Below are 22739 nucleotides of genomic sequence, written 5' to 3' on the forward strand. Positions count from 1 at the left end.
GCCTCCTAAAGCAGCTTAGTTAATTATTAATTTTTAAACAGGCTTTTGAAATTCATTGGTTTCAATTCATTCTCCTCCTCCCCTCCCCCCTCCTCCCCCCTTCTTAGCTGCACATTTAAAGCCCAGATAGCACTAACCCATGGGGCTCTATTGTGATCACTGTCATGATATTTAAACATGCAAATTAATTTTAAGGGACACTGTACACTCAGGCAGCTGATAATTTCCATGCATAAAGTGTAACGTTTAAAATTTTTTATAATCTTTTTAAGTATTGTGGGTAGTGGAGAGTAAAATCCTATTGCGTGCAGGAGATCGCTGCTGGGTATTTGACATATTAAAATGAGTCTGTATAGTTTGTCTGAAAGCTTAGTTCAGAAACAATGAGCTGCTCTCAGATCAGTACAGCATAGGCATCTCTGAAGAGGGTGAATAGGCCAGGGCTCTTTTGTGCCAGAGATCTGTCCAAAATTTGGTAGCGGCTACTGTGGTGTTCGTTACATATATTTTCAGGGGATGCCACATTACTGTTAAGCCTTTGACTGGCCTTGTAGGCGGATTCTTATAAATACCATTTTGTGAAAAAGCACTGGGATTGTTAAACTTAAAGCATGATGCATCCTGACCAGCTCTGAAAATCAGGCAGGCTTCTCAGGGTACAGAATAGTCTCTGACTGGATTAGCATGAATATTTGATCACAGGAGATGGGCATTTGTAGAAGGAAGTTATTTTAGAAAAAAATGCCTCAAGACTTTCAGGTTCCATCTGTATTATGCTTATCAGGCTCGTCCACCTCATTTTTAGAGGATGGGTCTGTTCCTGGTGTCTCCAGACATTCCTGGAGAGGAGCCCTGCAGTCCCTGATGAGGCTTGCAGAAGCTAAATTTCCAGAGAAGAATGTCTACTGTATCTGATCTTTGTGGTGTTTACTGTTTTGTTTTTTTCTGGGAGGGTCTCTTGATTTTCCAATATCCTTATATCTTGTATATTATCTGTACATTGTTAAATACAAAGGGCTACATTAGATTGTTAGCTTGAGGGGGAAAGAATGTTCTCTCCGCTGTGCTACCATTCTGCTGCTGGCTTCCTTTGGAAAGGAACACAGGATTGTGGGCCTACTGCCACCTGGCATAATGGTATCCCTCCAAAGATACTTGGTGGTAGGCAAGCCAAACAATTGGAAACAGGCTCCTCCATTCTCCGAGGGGGGCACAGCACCTAGCAGAATGGGGTCCTGGTCAATGACCTGGGCTCCTAGGTGCTATGATAATACAAATAATAAATACTACTAGTAATCCCACAGAGAGTTGGGCCAGACTGAGCAAGGTCTCGGGAGTCTCTTCTTGTCCTTTGTTTCGCCTGCTGGCTTCCAGGATATTGTGTAGTTTCAATCTTGCCTTCCTTCCCTTGAGTTTTTCTGGTCTTTCAGGGGGAGCATTGAAAAAGCCATGCATACTAAAGTTTCTCATGGAAAAATTTAGTTCTGTGATGCTTTCAGAGCTAAAAACTGAAAAGATGGGATAGTGTACTGAAGTAGATGATCAAAATTAAAGATGGAAAAGAGACATTAGATTTAGTCCATTCCTCTGGTAGTGGAGGATTGTTACTAAGGTATATGCCATAAGACTATTCTGTGCTTTCTCTCTGCAGTTGACGGGATTGAGTGTCTCCAATGGAAAGGACCAGCTTGTGGTCTTCCACACAAAGGATAACAAAGACCTCATTGTCTGCCTCTTCAACAGACAGCCAACTAATGATAGCAGAATTGGAGAGCTGGTTGGAGTCCTGGCAAACCACTTCAAGAGGTCAGTATTTCTGTGGAAAATTCAGAGTCCAGCTCATCAGATCTGTGACATCCCTTAAAATTGTTTGATCATAGAATCATAGATTGTTAGGGTTGGAAGGGACCTCATCTAGTCCAACCCCCTGCTCAAAGCAGGACCAATCCCCAAATGGCCCCCTCAAGGATTGAACTCCCAACCCTGTGTTTAGCAGGCCAATGCTCAAACCACTGAGCTATCTCTCCCCCTTGCTTTCTATCAGTGCTGACTCATTTATACTGCATTCATTCAAATATCATATTGCCTCTGTATAAATCCATGGTATGCCCACATCTTGAATACTGCGTGTAGATGTGGTTGTCCCATCTCAAAAAAGATATATTGGAATTGGAAAAGGTTCAGAAAAGGGCAACAGATTAGGTTAGGGGGTATGGAACGGCTGTCATATGAGGAGAGATTAATAAGACTGGGACTTTTCAGCTTGGAAAAGAGACGACAAAGGGGAGATATGATTGAGGTCTATAAAATCATGGCTGGTGAAGAGAAAGTAATTAAGGAAGTGCTGTTTACTCCTTCTCATAACACAAGAACGAGGGATCACCCAATGAAATTAATAGCAAATTTAAAACAAACATACGGAAGTATTTCTTCACACAATGGGACAGTCAACCTGTGGAACTCCTTGCCAGAGGATGTTGTGAAGGCCAAAACTATAACAGGATTAAAAAAAGAACTAGATAAATTCATGGGGTTAGTTCCATCAATGGCTATTAGCCAGGATGGGCAGGGATGGTGTCCCGAGCCACTGTTTGCCAGAAGCTAGGAATGAGTGACAGGGAATGGATCACTTGATGATTTCCTGTTCTGTTCATTCCATCTGGGGCACCTGGCATTGTCCACTGTTGGAAGACAGGATACTGGGCTAGGTGGACCTTTGGTCTCACCCAGTTTAGCCGTTCTTAGGCACCTATGTTATAGATGAGCAGCAGTTGAAGTAGATGAAGAAGTGTATTCTACTTAGGTGTGTGCTTGCCCAGTGTGCCAGAGCCAGAGATTTTGCCTATCAGTACCCACAGAGTGTCTGTGACCCCTCCTCTGACTATATGAGGCAGTGCTGCCCCGACCCCCCTCAGTTCCTTCTTACAGCCAGTGGTTGTAGCCTCACCACCTCGCAGATAGTCTTAGTCTAGCTTTATTGTATATAGCTGGTAGTTAGTGTTAGCTAGTTGTCTGTTTTCCCCAGTGATGCCCTCACCAGGGTTTAAACATTGTCCTCCATGTGGAGGAGCGATCCCCAATAGAGAGCAACACCGCATGTGGGGATCAGTCTCTGCGAGGCCCACCTCAAGGAGCATTGCATGATCTGTAGGTCGTTCAAGAAAAGAACTCACGTGGCTCAGGACCTTTGCTTCAAGCAGCACCTGCTTCAACAGGCCATGCTGCCTGATCCGGTACTGAAGCTGTCGTCAGGTTGAAGATCACCCTTGTGCTCCAGGAGCACTGCCACTTCACGTTCTGGAGCAGGCACTTCTCAAAAGAAACTGAGGAGCCATTCCCTGTGGACTGCAGAGAGGAAAAGGTTGTATAAGACCAACTGAAACAGCTACAGGTCTTGGGGTGACTCTTCCACCTCCTCAGGAAAAGTGTGGACTGGCACAGAGCTGGTGCTGGCATGTGGGACAGCCTGGGTACTTCTGACCCTGCTCCAGTGCTGAGTAGGGAGGTTAGAAATCCTGTACTTGTTGACTCCAGCCCCAGCCTCCAGGCATTTAAGTCTGGTCCCAACAAGGGAGATGCTGGTACTGACTGTATCCATGTTGTCGGCGTACCAGGCAGCCGCAGACCTCCTCATTGGCCCAGGACCTTCCTAGGGCTGCATCATCTGTAGCCCCTCTGAGCGAGCCACCAAACCCTTGTCTAGTGGCACCGCAGCACAATGCTTCTCTTCCAGTAGTGGGAATAGAGTCGGTACCGGGATCGGTACGGAAGACCTTGTACTGGGAACCTCTTCAGCACCACTTCCAGCAGATGCTTCCTTAGCAGCTTTCATCACCCTCGATGTCAGTACAGTTGATACCTCTGTTTACATCAGCACTGACACCACTTCCAGCACTGGCATGCTCAGTACCGACTCCATCTGCTTTGCTGCTGCTTGCCTCATTCGGGTGACAGATGAGTCAGACCACTTACTCGCTCCTTCAGGTCTTGTTCTGCCCTTGTCACCGGGATCCTGAGGCTTCTCTGCATTCAAGTCATTCTCCTGCTCTCCATTGCACAGTAAGCAGCAAGGACCGCTAATGGACCGTTACAGTTCCCAAGATTGGCATCTGTCTTGTGGTTGGGATAGCATCCTGGTTAAACCTGGTAGAGCTAATTTGTTCTGAACCGGTTAGGGAGGTTCTCCTTGACTGTAGGAAACCTTCCACCAGGGCCACCTACCTGGCCAAGTGGAAGACATTCCCGATCTGGTGTTCGCAGAGCTGTATCTCTCCGATGCCGTCATCAATACTACTCATCTTGGACTATCTGCTACACTTAAAGCAGCAGGGCCTGTTGGTCTCATTGATAAGGGTTCACCTGGCCACCATTTCAGACTTCCACCCAGGAGTGGCTGGCTGGTCGGTCTTTGTTAACCTGATGGTTGGTCAGTTTCTTAAAGGACTTGACAAATTATTCCCACAAGTTAGGCAGCCGATCCCAGCTTGGGACCTTAATCTGGTGTTTTCAAAATTAATGAGGCCCCACTTCAAGCCCCTAGTAACTTGCTCATTACTCTATCTGCCATGGAAGGTGACATTCTTGGTCACAATAACATCAGCTAGGGAGGGTGTCCGATCTTAAAGCACTAACTTCTGACCCTCCTTACACCATTTTTTTTATAAGAACAAGGTGCAGTTTAAGTCCCACCTAGTCTTTCTCCCAAAGGTTGTCTCTGTTTCATGACAATCCGGACATTTTCTTCCCAGTCTTTTACCCTAAGCCTCATACCAACAGCTGGGAAGAAAGACTCCACTCTTTGGACATTCGGCGAGCCTTGGCTTTTTATATTGAATGGAAAAAGCTGTTTAATATGTCGAACCAGCTATTGATTGCAATAACAGACAGGCTGAAGGGCCTCCTGGTGTTGTCTCAGAGAATTTTATCATGGATCACGTCTTGTATCTGGGCTTATTATGATTTGGCAAAGATACCTGCCCCTGCATTGATAGCACATTCTACAAGAGTGCAGCCCTCCTCGGCGGCACTCCTGGCCCAGGTCCCGATCCAGGAGATCTGCAGGGCGAGGACATGGTCATCAGTCCACATTTCACTTCTCACTATGCCATTACCCAGCATGCCAGAGATGATGGAGCATTCGACAGTGTGGTGCTAAAGTCAGCAATTCCATGAACTCCAGCCCCACCTACTAGGTAAGGCTTCGGAGTCACCTACTTGGAATCGATGTGAGCAAGCACTTGAGAAAGAAAAAACAATGGCCTATTTTTCGTAACTGTTGTTCTTCTAGATGTGTTGCTCATGTCCATTCTAAGACCCACCTGCCTACCCCTCTGTTGGAGTAAACGGGCAATGAGGAACCGAAGAGGCAGCAGATTGGCAGGGCCCTATATGCAGTGCCATGAAGATGTGACTCCAGGGGGTGCCAGAGCCGACCTGACGGGTACTTCTGAGGGGAAACCTTCCAGCGACTGTGCATGCAGCACAAACATATCTACTTGGAATGGACACAAGCAACACATCTTGAAGAACAGTTATGAGAGGTAGGTAACCATTTTTTGTGAATGGTCCCTGTATTCTCCCTGCATTATCTCAGAACAACTGGTTTGCTGCTCTGGACATTCAGGATGCCTACTTTCATGTGGTGATTTTACCAAGCCATAGAAAATTCCTTCGCTTCGTCATGGGAGAATGCCACTTTCAATACACAGTCCTCCCATTTGGCCTCTTCCGCCCACTGAGTTTTCACCAATGTATTGTGCTGGTTACGGCATACCTCAATAACTGGTTACTGAGTGGAGATCCAGAGATGAAGTTCTCACTCACATCAGCACCACATTGCCCTTGCTTGTGCTTCTGGGTCTCATTCTAAACATTAGAAAGTCAACCTTGAATCCTACTAAAAAAATAGAGTTCAATGAGGCCCCATTAGATTCCACAATGTCAAGAGTATTCCTTCTGACTGACCATTTTCAGACAATTCAACGTCTTTTCCTCAGTCTGCAATCTCAGCCTTCCATAACAGTTCGAATGTGTCTGAGACTGTTAGGCCACATGTCCACTTGCAAGCAGGTGACCACCCCCTTCAGATGTGGCTCAGGACAATCTCCTGTCCTAACCTTCTCTGGACAGACTGGTTTGTCTCCTTCCACTGGTCCTAGACTCCTTGCAGTGATGGGTATGTCCACAGAATGTTTGGCAAGGCATTCCTTTCGCCTGGCCCTCACCAACCAAGTCAGTTGTTACTGATGCCTTTCTGTTGGGTTGGGAGGCACACCTCAGGTCGCTGAAGGTACAGGAGGCCTCATTCCATATAAACATTCTGAAGCTTCGGGGCATCCACAATGCATGTTGTGCCTTCTAGGGACCATATCAGACCTCAGTGGTTCAGATACTTGCCAAAATATGACCATGAGGTACTATGTAGTCAAATAAGGGAGAGCACACTCCAGGGTGTTCTGCCTAAAGTTGATCAATGTGCGGCAGTTTTGCATCAAAGAGATCATTACTATGATAGCCATCCACTTGACCAGGCTACAGAATCATCTCGTGGACCATCTCAGCGGGTATTCCCTGAAGACGAGTGTTCTCTCAGTAGTTTTCACAGTGTGGGGCATTCTCATCTGCTACAGGGAGAACAGGAAATGTCACGTGTTCTGTTCTCAGAGGGACTGGGGAGGGGCTTTGGTTCAGGCTTGCTCTCCAAAGTGCTCTGTTTCATTTGAACCAGGCGGTATATTTACCTGTGTTTTTTCCTAAGCCGCATTCATCTCCGGAGGAGCCCTGTCTACATACCTTGGGTGTCTGGAGATGTCTGGCTTTCTGTCTGGATAATACTAAACCATTTTGTGCTTCATCTTATCTGTTCCTGTCATGCAGACTGCATGATGGGTCAAGTGGTATCTTCACAGACCATCACTAGATGGATAACATCCTGTATCAAGACTGCATATGAAATATCTTCGGCTATGTTGCCTCAGGATACGAGCTCATTCGACAAGGATGCAAACAACATCAAGAGTGTTCCTCAGTGACATTTCCATATTGGATATTTGCCAGGCTGCCACGGGGTCATCCATTCTTACATTTACAGACCACTATGCCATTACTGCATCTTCCAGAGCCAATAAACATTTTGGAAGGGTGGCCCTCAAATACTAATTTAGGTAGACTTCAAGCCCCGCCTCCTGAGAGTGGTACTGCTTGTGAGTCACCTAAGTGGGATACACATCTGCATCTACTCAAAGAGGAAATGGTTACTTACTGTAACTGTGGTCCTTTAAGATGTGATTCAGATGTGTATTCCATGACCTGCCCGTCGTCCCCTCTGCATCGGAGTCATCTATCATGGGTGTTCGGAGCAAAGGAACTGAGGGGAGTTGGGGTGGCACTGCCTTATATAGTTATGGGAGGGGCAACAGACATGAATGCTGCTCCCTAAGGTTACTGCTAGGCAAACTCTCTGGCTCTGGCACTCTGGGTGCACACTCACCTAAGTGGAATACACATCTGCAACAGAATGTAACCTTTTCTTTTTTCTTCTTGTATAACAAAGTATCTAAAAGAGTGAAATGGCATCCAAGATACTACTAGCAACAAAAATGATTAGGGGGCTGGATGAGGAGAGGCTGAGGGAACTGGGATTGTTTAGTCTGCAGAAGATAAGAGTGAGGGGGATTTGATAGCAGCCTTCAGCTACCTGAAGGAGGGTTCCAGAGAGGATGGATCTAGACTGATCTCAGTGGTACCAGATGACAAATCAAGGAGTAATGGTCTCAAGTTGCAGTGCGGGAGGTTTAGGTTGGATATTAGGAAAAACTTTTTCACTAGGAGGGTGGTGAAGCAGTGGAATGGGTTCCTTAGGGAGGTGGTGGAATCTCCTTCCTTAGAGGTTATAAGGTCAGGCTTGACAAAGCCCTGGCTGGGATGATTTAGCTGGGAATTGGTCCTGCTTTGAGCAGGGGGTTGGACTAGAACCTCTTGAGGTCCCTTCCAACCCTGATATTCTATGATTCTTTGATTAGGCAGCTCTAAGGTCCCTGGGCTTCTGCTGGCCAAAGGCTGTATATTCAGGGCTGGAACATGAATTGAACTGAATAGGAGTTGCAAATGGTTTGCACTTCTCAGGACTAGGCCTTCAATTTGTATTTCAACGTTATTTCTCTTTCATCATGTCTATAGATAACTTTCTGCTTGATGTGTAAAGTGTGTTATCTCTCTGCTTTCTTGGAAAGTGTTTTCTCTTTCAGAGAAGAATCTAGTCAGGTGAACTGACTGGGTTAACCACATCCAAACAGCCATGGTTAGCCCATCAGTCAGTCCCCAGACTAGAGGATTCCTTTGTTAGGTAAAGACACATCTGCAGTAAATTCATATGTCTGTTTTATAACGTTAGTAAATTTCATTGGGTTGGTCTAGTCCTCTGTGTGGTAATGACTTAGTACATGTGCAGCTTGTACTGGTATGTGTTCTAAAGTCTTATGTTACATGACTTCAGGTAATTTAGATATGCTCTGAAGGTAAACCTTGGTGGTAAGTGTGAGGCCTTTGAATCTGGAATGTTCTTGTTTGGTTCACCAGGTATGTAATGTTTTATTTAAGGCTAAATTAAGATATTTTTCCCTCTTATATCCAGTTCAATTTGTATTTTGCTTTCTGGGTTGTGTAGTAGACTGAAGATTGCCCTGGGACCATGCGTTCCATCTTTGCTATTTGCCCTGTATCATGAAATGTAATGTTGTAACATTTTGGGGTGAACCCTAGACCAATGAGGGGCTGTCACTGCCTGCCTTGTAACTCCGGGTGCCTTAAATGCTCTGCTGCTGTGGCTCACAGCCTGGACACCAACAGCCTGCAGTCAACTTCCTTGAGAGAGAGAGAGAGAGTGCGGCGGCGCCCTGGTTCAGCACTCTGACCCCAGCAGCCTGCCTACCATGCAACAGCCCCACCCTGGTCTCCACCAGCCTAGGCTACTACTTGCATACACCCCAACCCCTAATTTTGCCAAAACCAACCTTCCTGAAGTGTCCAGCCCTTTCCTGGAGCACTCGGACAATTAATATGGTTTATTGCTCCTTTAAAGAGACAAAAGCACAGCATATTACTTCTATTCAAACACAGCATTGAATTGGTTTAGATTAAAAGAAAGACAAGTATACTTAATCCAAAATAATCAAAAAGAGGTTTTAAGTGAGTTCAAGCACAAGGGAAAAAGACCAAATGGCTACAAGTGAATAAAAATAACATGCACTCTCTAGAGGCTAAGACTTAACTCCACAAGCTACAGCCTTGGTTCAAGGTAGATTTCTTACCAATCTTGTTCTTTCCAGATATGACTCACTTTCTCTCAGCCAGGATCTTCCCCAGTTGTATAACTAGCTGGTTTTCTTTGTCTCCCTGGGTGAAAGACCTTTGCCTATGCAGGTTTCTCACCTATATTCGGCTCCCAGAGACTTCAGCCCCTTGCCTGAAGGGCCCATCTTTCTCAGCTTCCCCAAACTTTGGCCCCTTGTGTCTATCCAGTGATGGATGCCAAGATGGCGGCTTCTCTCTCCTCGCATCTTCCTAAGCACATTGTCTTGTCCCCAGACGCAGGATTGCCTTATGCTGTTCTTTCCTTCCTCCAGATTCCCCCCCCCCCGCTGATTTATATGTAAATAAGACTTCCATTGTTTTGCTTCCAACATGTATAATTTACATAGGAGATAGACAGATATCTGCCTTCCCTTCTGTCTGGGAGAAAACCTGTTTCTCTCCCTTTGTTTGGTCAGACATTAAAGCACAATATTAGTGACTATCCATAATTTCTTATATGGTATTAATAGAATCATAGAATATTAGGGTTGGGAGAGACCTCAAGAGGTCATCTAGTCCAATCACCTGCTCAAAGCAGGACCAACCCCAAATAAATCATCCCAGCCAGGGCTTTGTCAAGACAGGCCTTAAAAACCTCTAAGGATGGAGATTCCACCACCTCCCTAGGGAACCCATTCCAGTGCTTCACCACCCTACTAGTGAAATAGTGTTTCCTAATATCCAACCTAGACCTCCCGCACTGCAACTTGAGACCATTGCTGCTTGTTCTGTCATCTGCCACCACTGAGAACAGCCTAGCTGCATCCTCTTTGGAACTCCCTTTCAGGTAGTTGAAGGCTGCCATCAAATCCCCCCTCACTCTTCTCTTCTGCAGACTAAACAATCCCAGTTCCCTCAGCCTCTCCTCATAAGTAATGTGCCACAGCTCCCTAATCATTTTTGTTGCTCTCCACTGGACTCTCTCCAATTTTTCCACATCCCTTCTCTAGTGGGGGTACCAAAACTGGACGCAATACTCCAGGTGTGGCCTCACCAATGCCGAATAGAGGGGAATAATCACTTCCCTCAATCTGCTGGCAGTGTTCCTACTAATACAGCCCAATAGGCCGTTGGCCTTCTTGGCAACAAGGGCACACTGCTGACTCATATCCAGCTTCTTGCCCACTGTAATCCCCAGGTCCTTTTCTGCAGAACTGCTGCCCAGCCATTCGGTCCCTAGTCTGTAGCAGTGCATGGGATTCTTCCGTCCTAAGTGCAGGACTCTGCACTTGTCCTTGTTGAACCTCATCAGATTTCTTTTGGCCCAATCCTCCAATTTGTCTAGGTCACTCTGGACCCTATCCCAACCCTCCAGCATGTCTACCTCTCCCCTCAGCTTAGTGTCATCTTGCGAACTTGCTGAGGGTGCAGTCCATCCCATCATCCAGATCATTAAAAAAGATGTTGAACAAAACCAACCCCTGGGGCACTCCGCTTGATACCGTCTGCCAACTACCCATTGAGCCTGACAATCTAGCTAGCTTTCTATCCACCTTATAGTCCATTCATCCATCCCATACTTCTTTAACTTGCTGGCATAAATACTGTAGGAGACAGTACCAAAAGCTTTGCTAAAGTCAAGATATATAACATCCACCGCTTTCCCCATATCCACAGAGCCATTTATCTCATCAGAGAAGGCAATTAGGTTGGTCAGGCATGACTTGCCCTTGGTGAATCCATGCTGACTGTTCCTGATCACCTTCCTCTCCTCCAAGTGCTTCAGAATGGATTCCTTGAGGACCTGCTCCATGATTTTGCTGGGGACTGAAGTGAGGCTGGCCAGTCTGTTGTTCCCTGGGTTCTCTTTCTTCCCTTTTTAAAAGATGGGCACTATATTTGCCTTTTTCCGGAACCTCCCCCGATCACCACGAATTTTCAAAGATAATGGCCAGTGGCTCTGCAATCACAGCAGCTAACTCCTTCAGCACCCTTGGATGCATTAGATCTGGACCCGTGGACTTGTGCATGTCCAGCTTTTCTAAATAGTCCGTAACCTCTTCTTTCACCCCTGAGGACTGCTCACCTCCTCCCCTGTTGTTGCCCAGTGCAGCAGTCTGGGAGCTGGCCTTGTCTGTGAAGACCAAGGCAAAAAAAGCATTGAGTATTTCAGCTTTTTCCACATCATGTGTCACTAGGTTGCCTCCCCCATTCAGTAAGGGTCCCACACTTTCCCTGACCACCTTCTTGTTACTAGCATATCTATAGAAACCTTTCTTGTTACCCTTCACATCCCTTGCTAGCTGCAACTCCAATTGTGCTTTGGCCTTCCCGATTACACCCCGGCATGCTCTAGCAATATTTTTATACTCCTTCCTAGTCATCTGTCCAAATTTCCACTTCTTGTAAGCTTCTTTTTTGAGTTTAAGCTCACCGAAGATTTCGCTGTTAAGCCAGTTTGGTCGCCTGCCATATTTGTTATTCTTTCTGCACATCAGGATGGTTTGTTCCTGCACCCTGAATAAGGCTTCTTTAAAATACAGCTAGTTCTCCTGGACTCCTTTTTCCTTCATATTAGCCTCCCAGGGGATCCTGCCCATCAGTTCCCTAAGGAAGTCTAAGTCTGCTTTTCTGAAGTCCAGGGTCCGTATTTTGCTACTCTCCTTTCTTCCTTTTGTCAGGATCCTGAACTCAACCATCTCATGGTCACTGCTGCCTAGGTTGCCACCCACTTCTGCTTCCCCTACCAATTCTTCCCTGTTTGTGAGCAGCAGGTCAAGAGGAGCACGGCCCTAATTGGTTCCTCCAGCATTTGTACCGGGAAGTTGTCCCCAACACTCTCTCTCCAAAAACTTCCTGGATTGTCTATGCACTGCTGTATTGCTATCCCAGCAGATGTCAGGGTGATTGAAGTCCCCCATTAGAACCAGGGCCTGTGATCTGGAAACTTCAGTTAGTTGTCCAAGGAGAGCCTCGTCTACCTCATACTTCTGATCCAGTGGTCTATAGCACACGCCCACCACGACATCACCCCTGTTGTTCTTGCCTCTAAACTTAACCCATTTCACAATGAAACTAATCACCAATGCATCACAGGCTTTCATAGAAGACCTTACTCAATACACTTTTATAATACAATAAGATTGTATACAATCAGTTGATTCAATTACTTATTGCAGGGGTGGCCAAAGTTACTCACCCTCTGAGCTGCTTACAACAGTCTTCAGAAGTTCGAGAGCCAGGCCACGCCTGCTGGGGATCAGGGCTTCTGCCCCCACGGAAAACACCTGCCAGGGCTCAGGGCTTCAGCCTCGCTCCTGCTGAATCCCTGAGCCCCAGCAGGCATGCCCCTGAAACCCGAGATCTCCTCCCTGTTGGGCAGAAGCCGCTACCCCATCACCTGTTGGAAGGCAGAGGTCCTGAGCTCCCCGCCATGTCTTGTAAATGGAGAATAGGAGGGAACATGGGGGGCTCCACAAGCCACACTTTAACTGTAAAAGAGCCACATGTGGCTCACGAGCCACAACTTGGCGTATTGTTTAGGGTACAGACTCTGTGTTTTTAGTCCAGTAAACCACTGAAATATATTTTCAGATAAACGTTCTTTTCTCCTTCTGGGAAGAGACGCTATGCAGTCTGGTGAAGACTTTATGCTGGTTCCTACTCTGTTGTTGATAGTAGAGTCATTACTTCCTCCCCTTGTTAGCTCGATAGCTTTGTTTAACTTTTATGTAAATACACCTTCATTGTCTCTGCCAAATGACTAGGCAGGTCAGCCAAGCAAATGCACATTCCATTGTCTAGAACAAACTGAACTAATTCACTGCTTGCCAAACACATTTAAGAACATAATTCTAGCACATATTCATAACTCCTTGCATACATTGTACATATATTATGCAATAATATTAGTGATCAGTGCGTTAATTTTCCAATAGTATCTTCTTATATGACCCATTTTAAATTCAGATTGACAGCTGTGTGCTAGGTGAATGTGTCAGGCCAGACAAAGAGCTGCTGAGACACAGCAGTGGGCCACCTATGGGCCTCTGTTTCACAGCTGAATCGCAGTATATCACCACCATCTCGTGACAAACCATTTCCTTGTCTAACTCTAGTTTGGCATTTTAAACCTCCTGCAAACTAATCCTATATGACTATTGTGACAAAGTTCCTCCTCTACCTTGGTGGGTCCTGCGCTTATTGGCAGATTTGCTCACCTCAGTGATCTTCCCCACAGTCTGGGTCAACTTCTCCTGTGTCTGATCAGGAGCAGGGAGGTTTGGGGGGAACCCGGGCCCGCCCTCTACTCCGGGTTCCAGCCCAGGGCCCTGTGGATTGCAGCTGTCTATAGTGCCTCCTGTAACAGCTGCACGACAGCTACAACTCCCTGGGCTACTTCCCCATGGCCTGCTCCAAACACCTTCTTTAGCCTCACCACAGGACCTTCCTCCTGGTGTCTGATAATGCTTGTACTCCTTAGTCCTCCAGCAGCACGCCCTCGCCCTCTCAGCTCCTTGTGCCTCTTGCTCCCAGCTCCTCACACGCACTTCCTCTCCTCTGGCTTCCCCCTCCCTGACTGGAGTGAGCTCCTTTTTAAACCCAGGTGCCCTGATTAGCCTGCCTTGATTAGATCACCTGCAGCCAATCAGCCTGTCTGCCTTAATTGGTTCTAGCAGGTTCCTGATTACCCTAGTGCAGCCCCTGCTCTGGTCACTCAGGGAACAGAAAACTACTCATCCAGTGACCAGTATATTTGCCTTCTACCAGACTCCTGTACCCCACTGGCCTGGGTCTGTCACACTATACAGAGAGATTCAGAAGCGGTAGTAACCCTATTTGGGATGCATTTTATAAAAATACTGGATAATATAACAGATAATATACTATATGAAAATAAAATATGGGCAATATTTTGACTGCTTTTGCCCTCTGAGACAGTCAGTTCTTGTTCTAATAAATGCCTTGACTTGTTTGGCACTGACTTACCTATTACAAAAGGACTTTAGAAAGGTCTCTCTTTCCCTGGCAGGAGTAGTGTACAAGGAAAGGGACAGACCTTCCAAAATTGTTCTGTCTAATCCACAGTGTACCCTTCCCTTCATAATTTTCAGGGAAGGAATAAGAGTGCAAAATGTCCTTTCTCTTCATCATTGCCTCCTTAGTGCATTCTGCTCACAACCCTATCTCCCCATTTCCATGAATATCCATGGAGGAGGAAAGGATAATTCAAGCAAATTGCTGAGTCTTGCGCCTCAGCTGCTCTATTTCTTCAGGTACAAGGGTGTTGAGGGATTTGGAGGCAAAGCAAGAAGTGTCTTCTTGGCTGGCACTGGCACAGCCTTCTCTGGTTCAGACTAAACAAACCCAGTTTTTTCAATCTTCCCTCATAGCTCATGTTTTCTAGACCTTTAATCATTTCTGTTGCTCTTCTCTGGACTTTCTCCAATTTGCCCACATCTTTCCTGAAATGTGGCGCCCAGAACTGGACACAATACTCCAGTTGAGGCCTAAGCAGCGCAGGGCAGAGCGGAAGAATGACTTCTCGTGTCTTGCTTGCAACACTCCTGCTAATACATCCCAGAATGATGTTTGCTTTTTTGCAACAGCGTTATACTGTTGACTCATATTTAGCTTGTGATTTCCTATAACCCCTAGATCCCTTTCCTCAGTACTCCTTCCTAGGCAGTCATTTCCCATTTCGTATGTGTACAACTGAATGTTCCTTCCTAAGTGGAATACTTGGCATTTGTCCTTATTGAATTTCATCCTATTGACTTCAGAGCATTTCTCCAGTTTGTCCAGATAATTTTGAATTTTAATCCTACCCTCCAAAGCACTTGCGACCCCTCCCAGCTTGGTATTGTCCACAAACTTTATAATGTACTCTCTATGCCATTATCTAAATCATTAATCAGAGGGGTAGCCGTGTTAGTCTGGATCTGTAAAAGCAGCAAAGAGTCCTGTGGCACCTTATAGACTAACTTATAGATGCATCCGACAAAGTGGGTATTCACCCACGAAAGCTCATGCTCCAAAACGTCTGTTACTCTATAAGGTGCCACAGGACTCTTTGCTGCTTTTATAAATCATTAATGAAGATATTGGACAGAACCAGACTCAGAACTGATCCCTGTGGGACCCACTTGTTATGCCCTTCCAGTGTGACTGTGAACCGCTGATAATTACTCCTTGGGAACGGGTTTTCCAACGAGTTATTTACCCGCCTTAGTAGTGTCATCAAGGTTGTATTTCCCTAGTTTGTTTATGAGATGGTCATGTGAGACCATATCACAAGCCTTACTAAAGTCAAGATACACCACATCTACAGCTTCCCCTCCCCCCATCCACAAGCCTTGTTATAGACAGATCTGTCCCTAACCACAGGTGCCAACTTTTTTCGGCGCCGGTGGGTGCTCGCGCCCGCCCCAACTCCACCCCGACCCAAAGTTCCCACCCCAACTTCACCCCTCCCAGCCCCTGTTGGATCCTTCCCCAAATCCCCCGGCCCCGCTGCATCCCCCTGCCCCCGCTTGCTGCACGAAACAGCTGTTTTGCGGCACAAGCGCTGGGAGGGAGGGGGGAGCAGCAGGATGCTCAGGGGAGGAGGCAGAGGTGAGCTGGGGTTGGGGAGCGGGACAGGGAGGTGCTGTTTTTCCTCATGGGTGCTCCAGCCCCGGAGCACCCACGGAGTCGGTGCCTATGTCCCTAACTAAGCCTAACCCTGTTTAATGTGTTAAACATCCACATTATTTAAAATTCCCTAATCTTGGGAACAGCTGAGAAGTTGGTGAATTTTCCATCAATTGACTCCATTTCAGATCCTGTGACCTTATGGACTAATGCATTCAAATAGTCCTCGTTGTGTTCTCTATGTGCTAGGTATGCCGTATGGCAGAGACTCAGGTGCCCCAAGTTGTGGTGGTTGCCATATATCCAGCATAGTTATATGTGTGGTAGATGTTTCCTCATAGCAAGAGAATACTATACATAGATGACAGTATAAAAATATTACGTACCTCAGATAATGGTATAGCTTTTTTGGCTTGTTCACATTTTTTCATTGATGCAACAGTGGAAGGCTTCTAAATCTAAAAATAACCCCAGTCTTAGGTTGCTGTTACCCAGATAATTCTCCAAATGTTTCAGAATGGTAGGCAAATACTTGCCTTTTGGTCTTCCCTTGGATACACAACGTGTCCATCTCACTTGATGTTTCAAAAGGCACTGCCAGTTCAATGGGAAAGCTGGGTCACCAGCCATCCCTTTTTTGACATGCCAATAAAAATAACTAGTTAATAGTGATCACGTCTCATAGGGGAACAATGCAAGTTTCTGTCCCTAAATATTCATCACAAAGCCAGGACTTCCCCATCAAAGCAAAGCCTACAACTCAAAATAAATAAAAGGAAATATCTTCTTTCTCAGCTGGCTTCAGTTTTCTAGAAGTAAAATCCTCCCTGTGAAAGGGATTAGCTGACCCATTGCTTCAGAGAGACTTTGAGAGTTCCTTGTTAAACTATTATTAGCTGAAAATCACTGTATGCAGATGGCAAGTGTTAGGTTTCTCTGTGGTGCCTGTCAAGAGGTGGCCATGAAACAAAAGTAGATCCAGCAGTAAAATCTCCAGTTTGATAGTGACCCTGTAATGTGACTTCAGAGCAGTGCTTCACACTTGATACACTCGACACCTGTGGCAGCTGAGGATATGTTTTCACTAGTTGTAAAAGGAAGCTGTGGAGGGGTCTCTGTTTAAGTCACCCTGTATGAGATGCACAGAGTATTTCATGGCCACCGTGGTATGAATGGTGAAATCTTTTTTAATCAGTTTTAAGGATCACTGTACAGAGTAACTTCAGATTAAATACCATTTTGGGGATAGAAGCAAGGCTAATTTAATGATCGTTCCTTTGAACTAGGTTTCTAACACTTAGTTTATATGTTGGAGTTCTTAATTACTGTGCTCATTCTGCTTGCTCAAGTCTATGGACATAAATGAACAATGGATATTTAACTTGCAGAGTATGTTCATATATCACTATACTACATTATATTAATGTGGTAGATGTGTATTATAGGTATAGCTGGCAGCAACCCTATAGTTAAAGTTGCCTGATGCTTTTATTGTAAGACTTTTTCATTTTCTTACACTTTTGCCAACCTCTTAACTATTTGGGCTGAAATTTTACACGCTGGTGTTTCTCAGGCTGAATTTTTTTGGAAAATGTCCGCAAAAACAATTCAGCTGTTTCAGAGAATGAGGTTTGGGGAAAATGTTTTGCAGTGTTAAATTCTTGCAGCTGTTCTGTTGAGAAGTTCTAATTCCTCAATGCTTTAAAGGGACTTGAAATTGGCAAGGGGAGGTGGCCTCTGTCAGGGAATGTGCCTTTTGCTTTCCCTGTAAAAAATCCACATACATTGGGCTGAATTACCAGCCTCTGAAAATCATGCTGCACCTGTTCAGTGAAAATTTGTTAAAGGCTGCGAAGAAAATTCAAGGTGGGCTGGGCACCATAACTCAGAGCAGGGAGCCTGGGCACCCAGGCATTGTGGAATAGGAAGCAGCATCTGGTTCTTGTCTCCTGTTGCAGAGGAGACAAGAACCTGATGACGGGGGCAGGGGATGGAGTAGTCTGGGACAAGCAGCCTGGTGAGAAGGGAACTTTGAGAAACGGAGGCTGGGACTAACTGGACAAAGTCTCCTTGTCTCCTGGCAGCTGAGTGTGGTGGTGGTGGTGGTAAAGAGCAGGCTGGGCCTTAGGAACCTGAGAAAAGGAGGTTATGACTAATTGGACAAAGAGATTGTGACTGGGATTTGGTGAAGGAAATGGGAGGAGGGAAGGAGTCAAAGACTTTAAGGCCAGAAGGCACCAGTGTAATCATCCAGTTGAGCTGCACATTGCAGGTCACAGAACCTCATCCATCCACTCCTGCATTAGACTAGTAACCTCTGGCTGAGTTACTGAAGTCCTCAAATCATGACTTCGACTTCAAGTTACAGAGAATCCACCATATACTCTAGTTTAAACCCCATGCTGCAGAGGAAGGTGAAAACTCCCCTTGTTCTCTGCCAATCTGGCCCATGGGGAAATTCCTTCCCAACCCCATGGTGATCAGTTCAACCCAGAGCATGTGGGCAAGACCCACCAGCCAGACACCTGGGAAAGAATTCTCTGTAGTAACTCAGAGCCCTCCCCGTCTAGTATCCCATATCTGGCCCTCGGGTATATGTGCTGCTAGCCGTTGCAGGTGGGCCACATGCCATTGTAGGCAGAGCTAGTTGGGGAATGTGAGAACACTGAGACTGAACAAGGAGCTAGGAGGGAAGACTGGGCTTTGCTGGACAAGGAGGCAGACTGGGATCCATAGATGGTGAGGGAAGACAGACCTGCTGAGAAGGTGGGGGAGGGGAGGATCTGTGGCTGCCTGGGTAAAGAGACTAGAACAAACAACCCAGGTATTGGGAAGTGATCTGGGGAGGAGGTGGAGACTGAGTCTGGATGTGGAACTCGGGGCGGGGAGACTGGGAGCCAGTGGTAAGGAATTAGGACTGGCTGGGCAAGGAGACAGAGATTGTTTGTAAGGGGAAGAGACTGGGCTGGGGAACCCAGAGAGGGAGACTAGGGCTGCCTGAGCAGTGATCTTGGGATTAGGACGAGGCACCTGAGAAGTGGAGGCTGGGCCCTCGGTAGCCAGGAGAATGGGATTGGGATGAGGCACCTGAGAAGTGGAGGCTGGGCCCTCGGTAGCCAGGAGAATGGGATTGGGATGAGGCACCTGAGAAGTGGAGGCTGGGCCCTCGGTAGCCAGGAGAATGGGATTGGGATGAGGCACCAGGGACAGGACTGGGATGGGGCAGAAGGCATCAAGCTTAGAGGAAACAGACAGAAGAGTCTGTGACAACTAGACTCCAGAGTCCTGAAGGGACCTCAGGATTCCTGAGTCTCACCATTCCTTTGCTATCAGCAAATATTTCTGAAATCCACAGGCAAGCATGTCCCATCCCCCTCTAGTGCTGGTGCCCCCAGAGGATGACAACCTACTACTTCTATCAGTTATTTCCTTACCTCCAGTGGCAGAGATGTGCAGTGGATCTAAAGGTTCCGACCCTGCAGATGACCCTATGTAGGTGTTCTTATGGTGCCACAGGATGGAATTTGTTTTTACAGTTTGCTTTCTCGTTGCTGTTTTAACGTCTGATTTCTTCTGTGCGTATGACATTATCTAGCAGAGAGAACTTAGCTTTCATAACGTGTTTTTCAAACCTTCACGTTTCTTCTTTGAAGTTCACACTCAGCAAATTGTTTGACATTAATGTGGCATAAAACTAACATGGTGCATATCTGGGTCAAATAATAAAGTTTTGAAATGGAAACCTTGTTAACTTGTTAGTTGTTTACTCAAGATAAGGGACCTGAATTGTTAATGCAGGTGGTTTTACCCCTAGAGGTTTTCCTTTTTTATATAATACAACCGTTAAGTGAACGTACTCAGTTTCTCAACAGAAGTGATGGGAGAGCCAGCTGAGGTTCTCTAGGGCTGTGGTTCTCAACTCTTTGTTCCTACCCACAACCCATCAAATGGCTGAAAAATCCTCAAGCATCCCACCATATTTGCAGGGGCAAAGGAATGTGAGAGATAAGTCACAGAACAATTTTTCTGCCATGCTGTTTATTGTGGATCCAAACAGGTACTGTGGAGACCATCTGGGGCAGAGGTCGGCGGGGTGTCTGTGTGTGTGATTCTCTCTCCTCCTTGTCCTGTGCCTGCTCAGTGCTCCGCCCGAGGGCAGGGGAAGTGCTGCTCTGAGAGGCTGTTCTGCCCCTTCAGGACTGTATCTGAGCCCTTTCTGTGCTGGGGAGGGACTATGGAGCTGCTGTGGGAGTGGGTGATGTGCATGAGGGATGGGAGATCAAAGCAGGGGGAAGAAGTCATTCCTTCCTCCCACTGCAGACTGCTGCTGGATCCTACTGATTTTAGCTGATTTTTCAGCTTATGAGTGCAACCCTCCTGAATCACACCCCACCAGGAAAGAACTGCTACGCTAGGGACAGGCTCCAGTGATTCCAGCCAATCTCCAAGAATAATTCTTCTTCCCCCCACCCCCATTTTACTCCTTCCTTTTCATGTATCTTCCCCCCCGTCCAACAAACTGAACTGTGGGGCATGCGCCTTCTTCATTTGGCTGCATGCAGGAGCAAGGATCACCCCTTCCTGGAATTCCCCAGCATTCTCTGCCCATAGTCCATGCCAGTGTCAGACCAAGGTGATCTGCTTGTGATGGGGCTTTGTGATTCTTTTTAAGTCTCCCCTCCAACTCCTCTCCCCCCCCCCCAAATAAAACCCAAACAAACCCCAAGAAGCCACACCTTGGCAGTTTTCCAGAGGCAGAAATAAGCCAAAAAAGCAGACATGCCTGGGGTGCTTCTGCTGCTTCCTATGATGAAATGATAGATAGGAGGGGAGGGGACAGGAGAGAGAGTCCATATGTCTGAATGTCTGACCACCACCACACACTATCTGCATCTGCTCCTGCTCTCGCTCTCTGATGCCCCTCTGTGTAAGGAGAATCCCCAATGAGGGATGTAAACTGTCTGGAAACAGGGCCTTCAGCAGAGCCAGTCTCCAGGCTACCTGGTGAGGACAGCTGACCTGCAGTAGGCTGCCTGATTGGCTACATCACCTGATTGGTTGGAAGAGTCAGCAGGCTGGTTCTTAAGCCCAGCAGCAGCAGTTTAGCAGCTGCTGAAAGCATTTGCCCGTAGGTGATAACTCCTGTGCCTGCTTGTTCCCTGCCTTCCCTCACTCCAGTTCTGACCCTGGGCCCTAACTCCAGCTCTGACCCTTGGCACTGGACTCTGATTGGCCTGGGCACCAGTTTCCAGCTAACAACTCCTGCCCTGACCACTAGCCATGACTCCTCCTCTGATAATTAGGCATGGCCACCCCTTTCCCAATCACTGACATAACCCCTAGGAAAAAACAAGGTCAGTCTCTCCACCCATCTTGTCTTATCCTCTCACATGACAAGCTCAGGGTACAAACAGAAGGAAGCCAAGAATCGTGAGAATGAGGAAAAGACCTTCACTCCCCTCCCCTTTCCCTCATCTTCCTAATCCTCCACACAGGAGGGAGAATTATCAATTCAGACAAGAGTTAGAACAAGAAATCTATGAAAGACCTTCATCAGGCGAGCTGCTCTTCGCTTCCAACAAGCCATCTGTCATCTCAATGTCATAGTCCACACCACCAGCACCACAGCCATGGCATGTAATAATCGCTAGTTGGGAATGAGATCATACGTGTACCACAACGTAACTCTCTTCGTAACATCTATGCCCTATCAAAGCTATCCTCATAAATGGAAAAGGAAACATGACAGCTGACTGGCTCAGCAGGAGGGATTTTAGACCAGGACATGGGAGTATGTAGTCTGGATCTTGTAACATTCTTCAAAGTGACACAAATGTTTGACCTTCCCATCCCGGATCATTTGCCCCCCAAATGATCCAAAAGAGAGGCTCTTTATAATGAGATCAGATCCCAGAGCAGAGGCTGCTGGTGCTCTCTCCCAGGGTTGGCCATTGGCCCTTCTTTTTTCTCTCCCTCTCAGTCAGCTACTGACTAAAATGAAGATCCTGAGGGAATAAGCCATGGTGGCCCTAATTGCCTCTTCCTGAGACTGGTCAGAATGCAGCTGGAGCTTTCTCGGGTTAATGATATGGAGAGGGATTCTGAGCAATAGCCCAATCCTTTACTGAAACCCATCATTGCTAAAACAGCAGGGAAGCTGAGGGGAGGGAATTGCAATCATTGGGCTACTCAGCGGGGTTTGGGCACTCCACAAGCATGTATGCAGTCTGCAGAACAAAGCTTGGGTTTGGGTGCTATGGGAGGAGAATTAATGTCAGGACAAAGTGAAATGTATTGGAGTTCATGTAGGATGGCCTCAAGCCCAACCCACTGAAGACAAGTGTCAGCCATCACTAGCAGTTCTGAGCTGTAAGACCCTAAGAGAACCTCCACTTACCACCATATGTTTGGTTCCTGGAACAATGACTCAGTTTAATCCACCAGTCTGACTTGTTGGCTGCTCTGGGGCTCAAGCACCCACCGAAAAAAGATAAGTGGTGCTCAGCACCCACAGAGTCATATTAACCTTTTGAGGGCTCCACCCCAAGGCCCCGCCCCCTCTCAGCCTCTTCCCCCCAAGGCCTCGCCCACCACTCACATGGGCAGGAGGGGGTGGAGAGGAGTAAGCACCCACTGGCAAAAACAAAAGTCAGTGCCTGTGCCACCAGTAGTTCATAGGTTCCCAACATGGAGTCCAAACATGGTCCTCTGTGCTTTGACTATAAACTGCCTATTGAACTGCTACGATCTGTTTCCACTTTATGCCTCAATGTTTTTGGTTTTCATTTTTCTGGGCGGGTGGAGGAAGGCGATCA

General features: G+C 46.7%; 1 protein-coding gene across 10 annotated transcripts in view; it reads left to right on the forward strand.

The window, feature by feature from the left end:
• MYO1D (myosin ID) overlaps positions 1 to 22739 on the forward strand; it is a 350229-nt gene that overhangs the window by 219412 nt on the left and 108078 nt on the right. For 6 of the 10 annotated variants that reach the window (XM_039504262.1, XM_039504260.1, XM_039504270.1 and 3 more), the window contains exon 21: positions 1652 to 1806. In XM_039504262.1, the coding sequence (XP_039360196.1) occupies positions 1652 to 1806 (155 nt within the window). Of the gene's footprint in view, positions 1 to 1651; positions 1807 to 3151; positions 3359 to 5287; positions 5364 to 19279; positions 19614 to 22739 lie in introns of those variants that run through there. The other 4 variants (XM_039504263.1, XM_039504268.1, XM_039504266.1 and 1 more) reach the window with 4 other exon arrangements.

The sequence above is a fragment of the Mauremys reevesii genome, linkage group 17 (assembly GCF_016161935.1).
Source record: "Mauremys reevesii isolate NIE-2019 linkage group 17, ASM1616193v1, whole genome shotgun sequence".
Taxonomy (NCBI): Eukaryota; Metazoa; Chordata; order Testudines; family Geoemydidae; genus Mauremys; species Mauremys reevesii.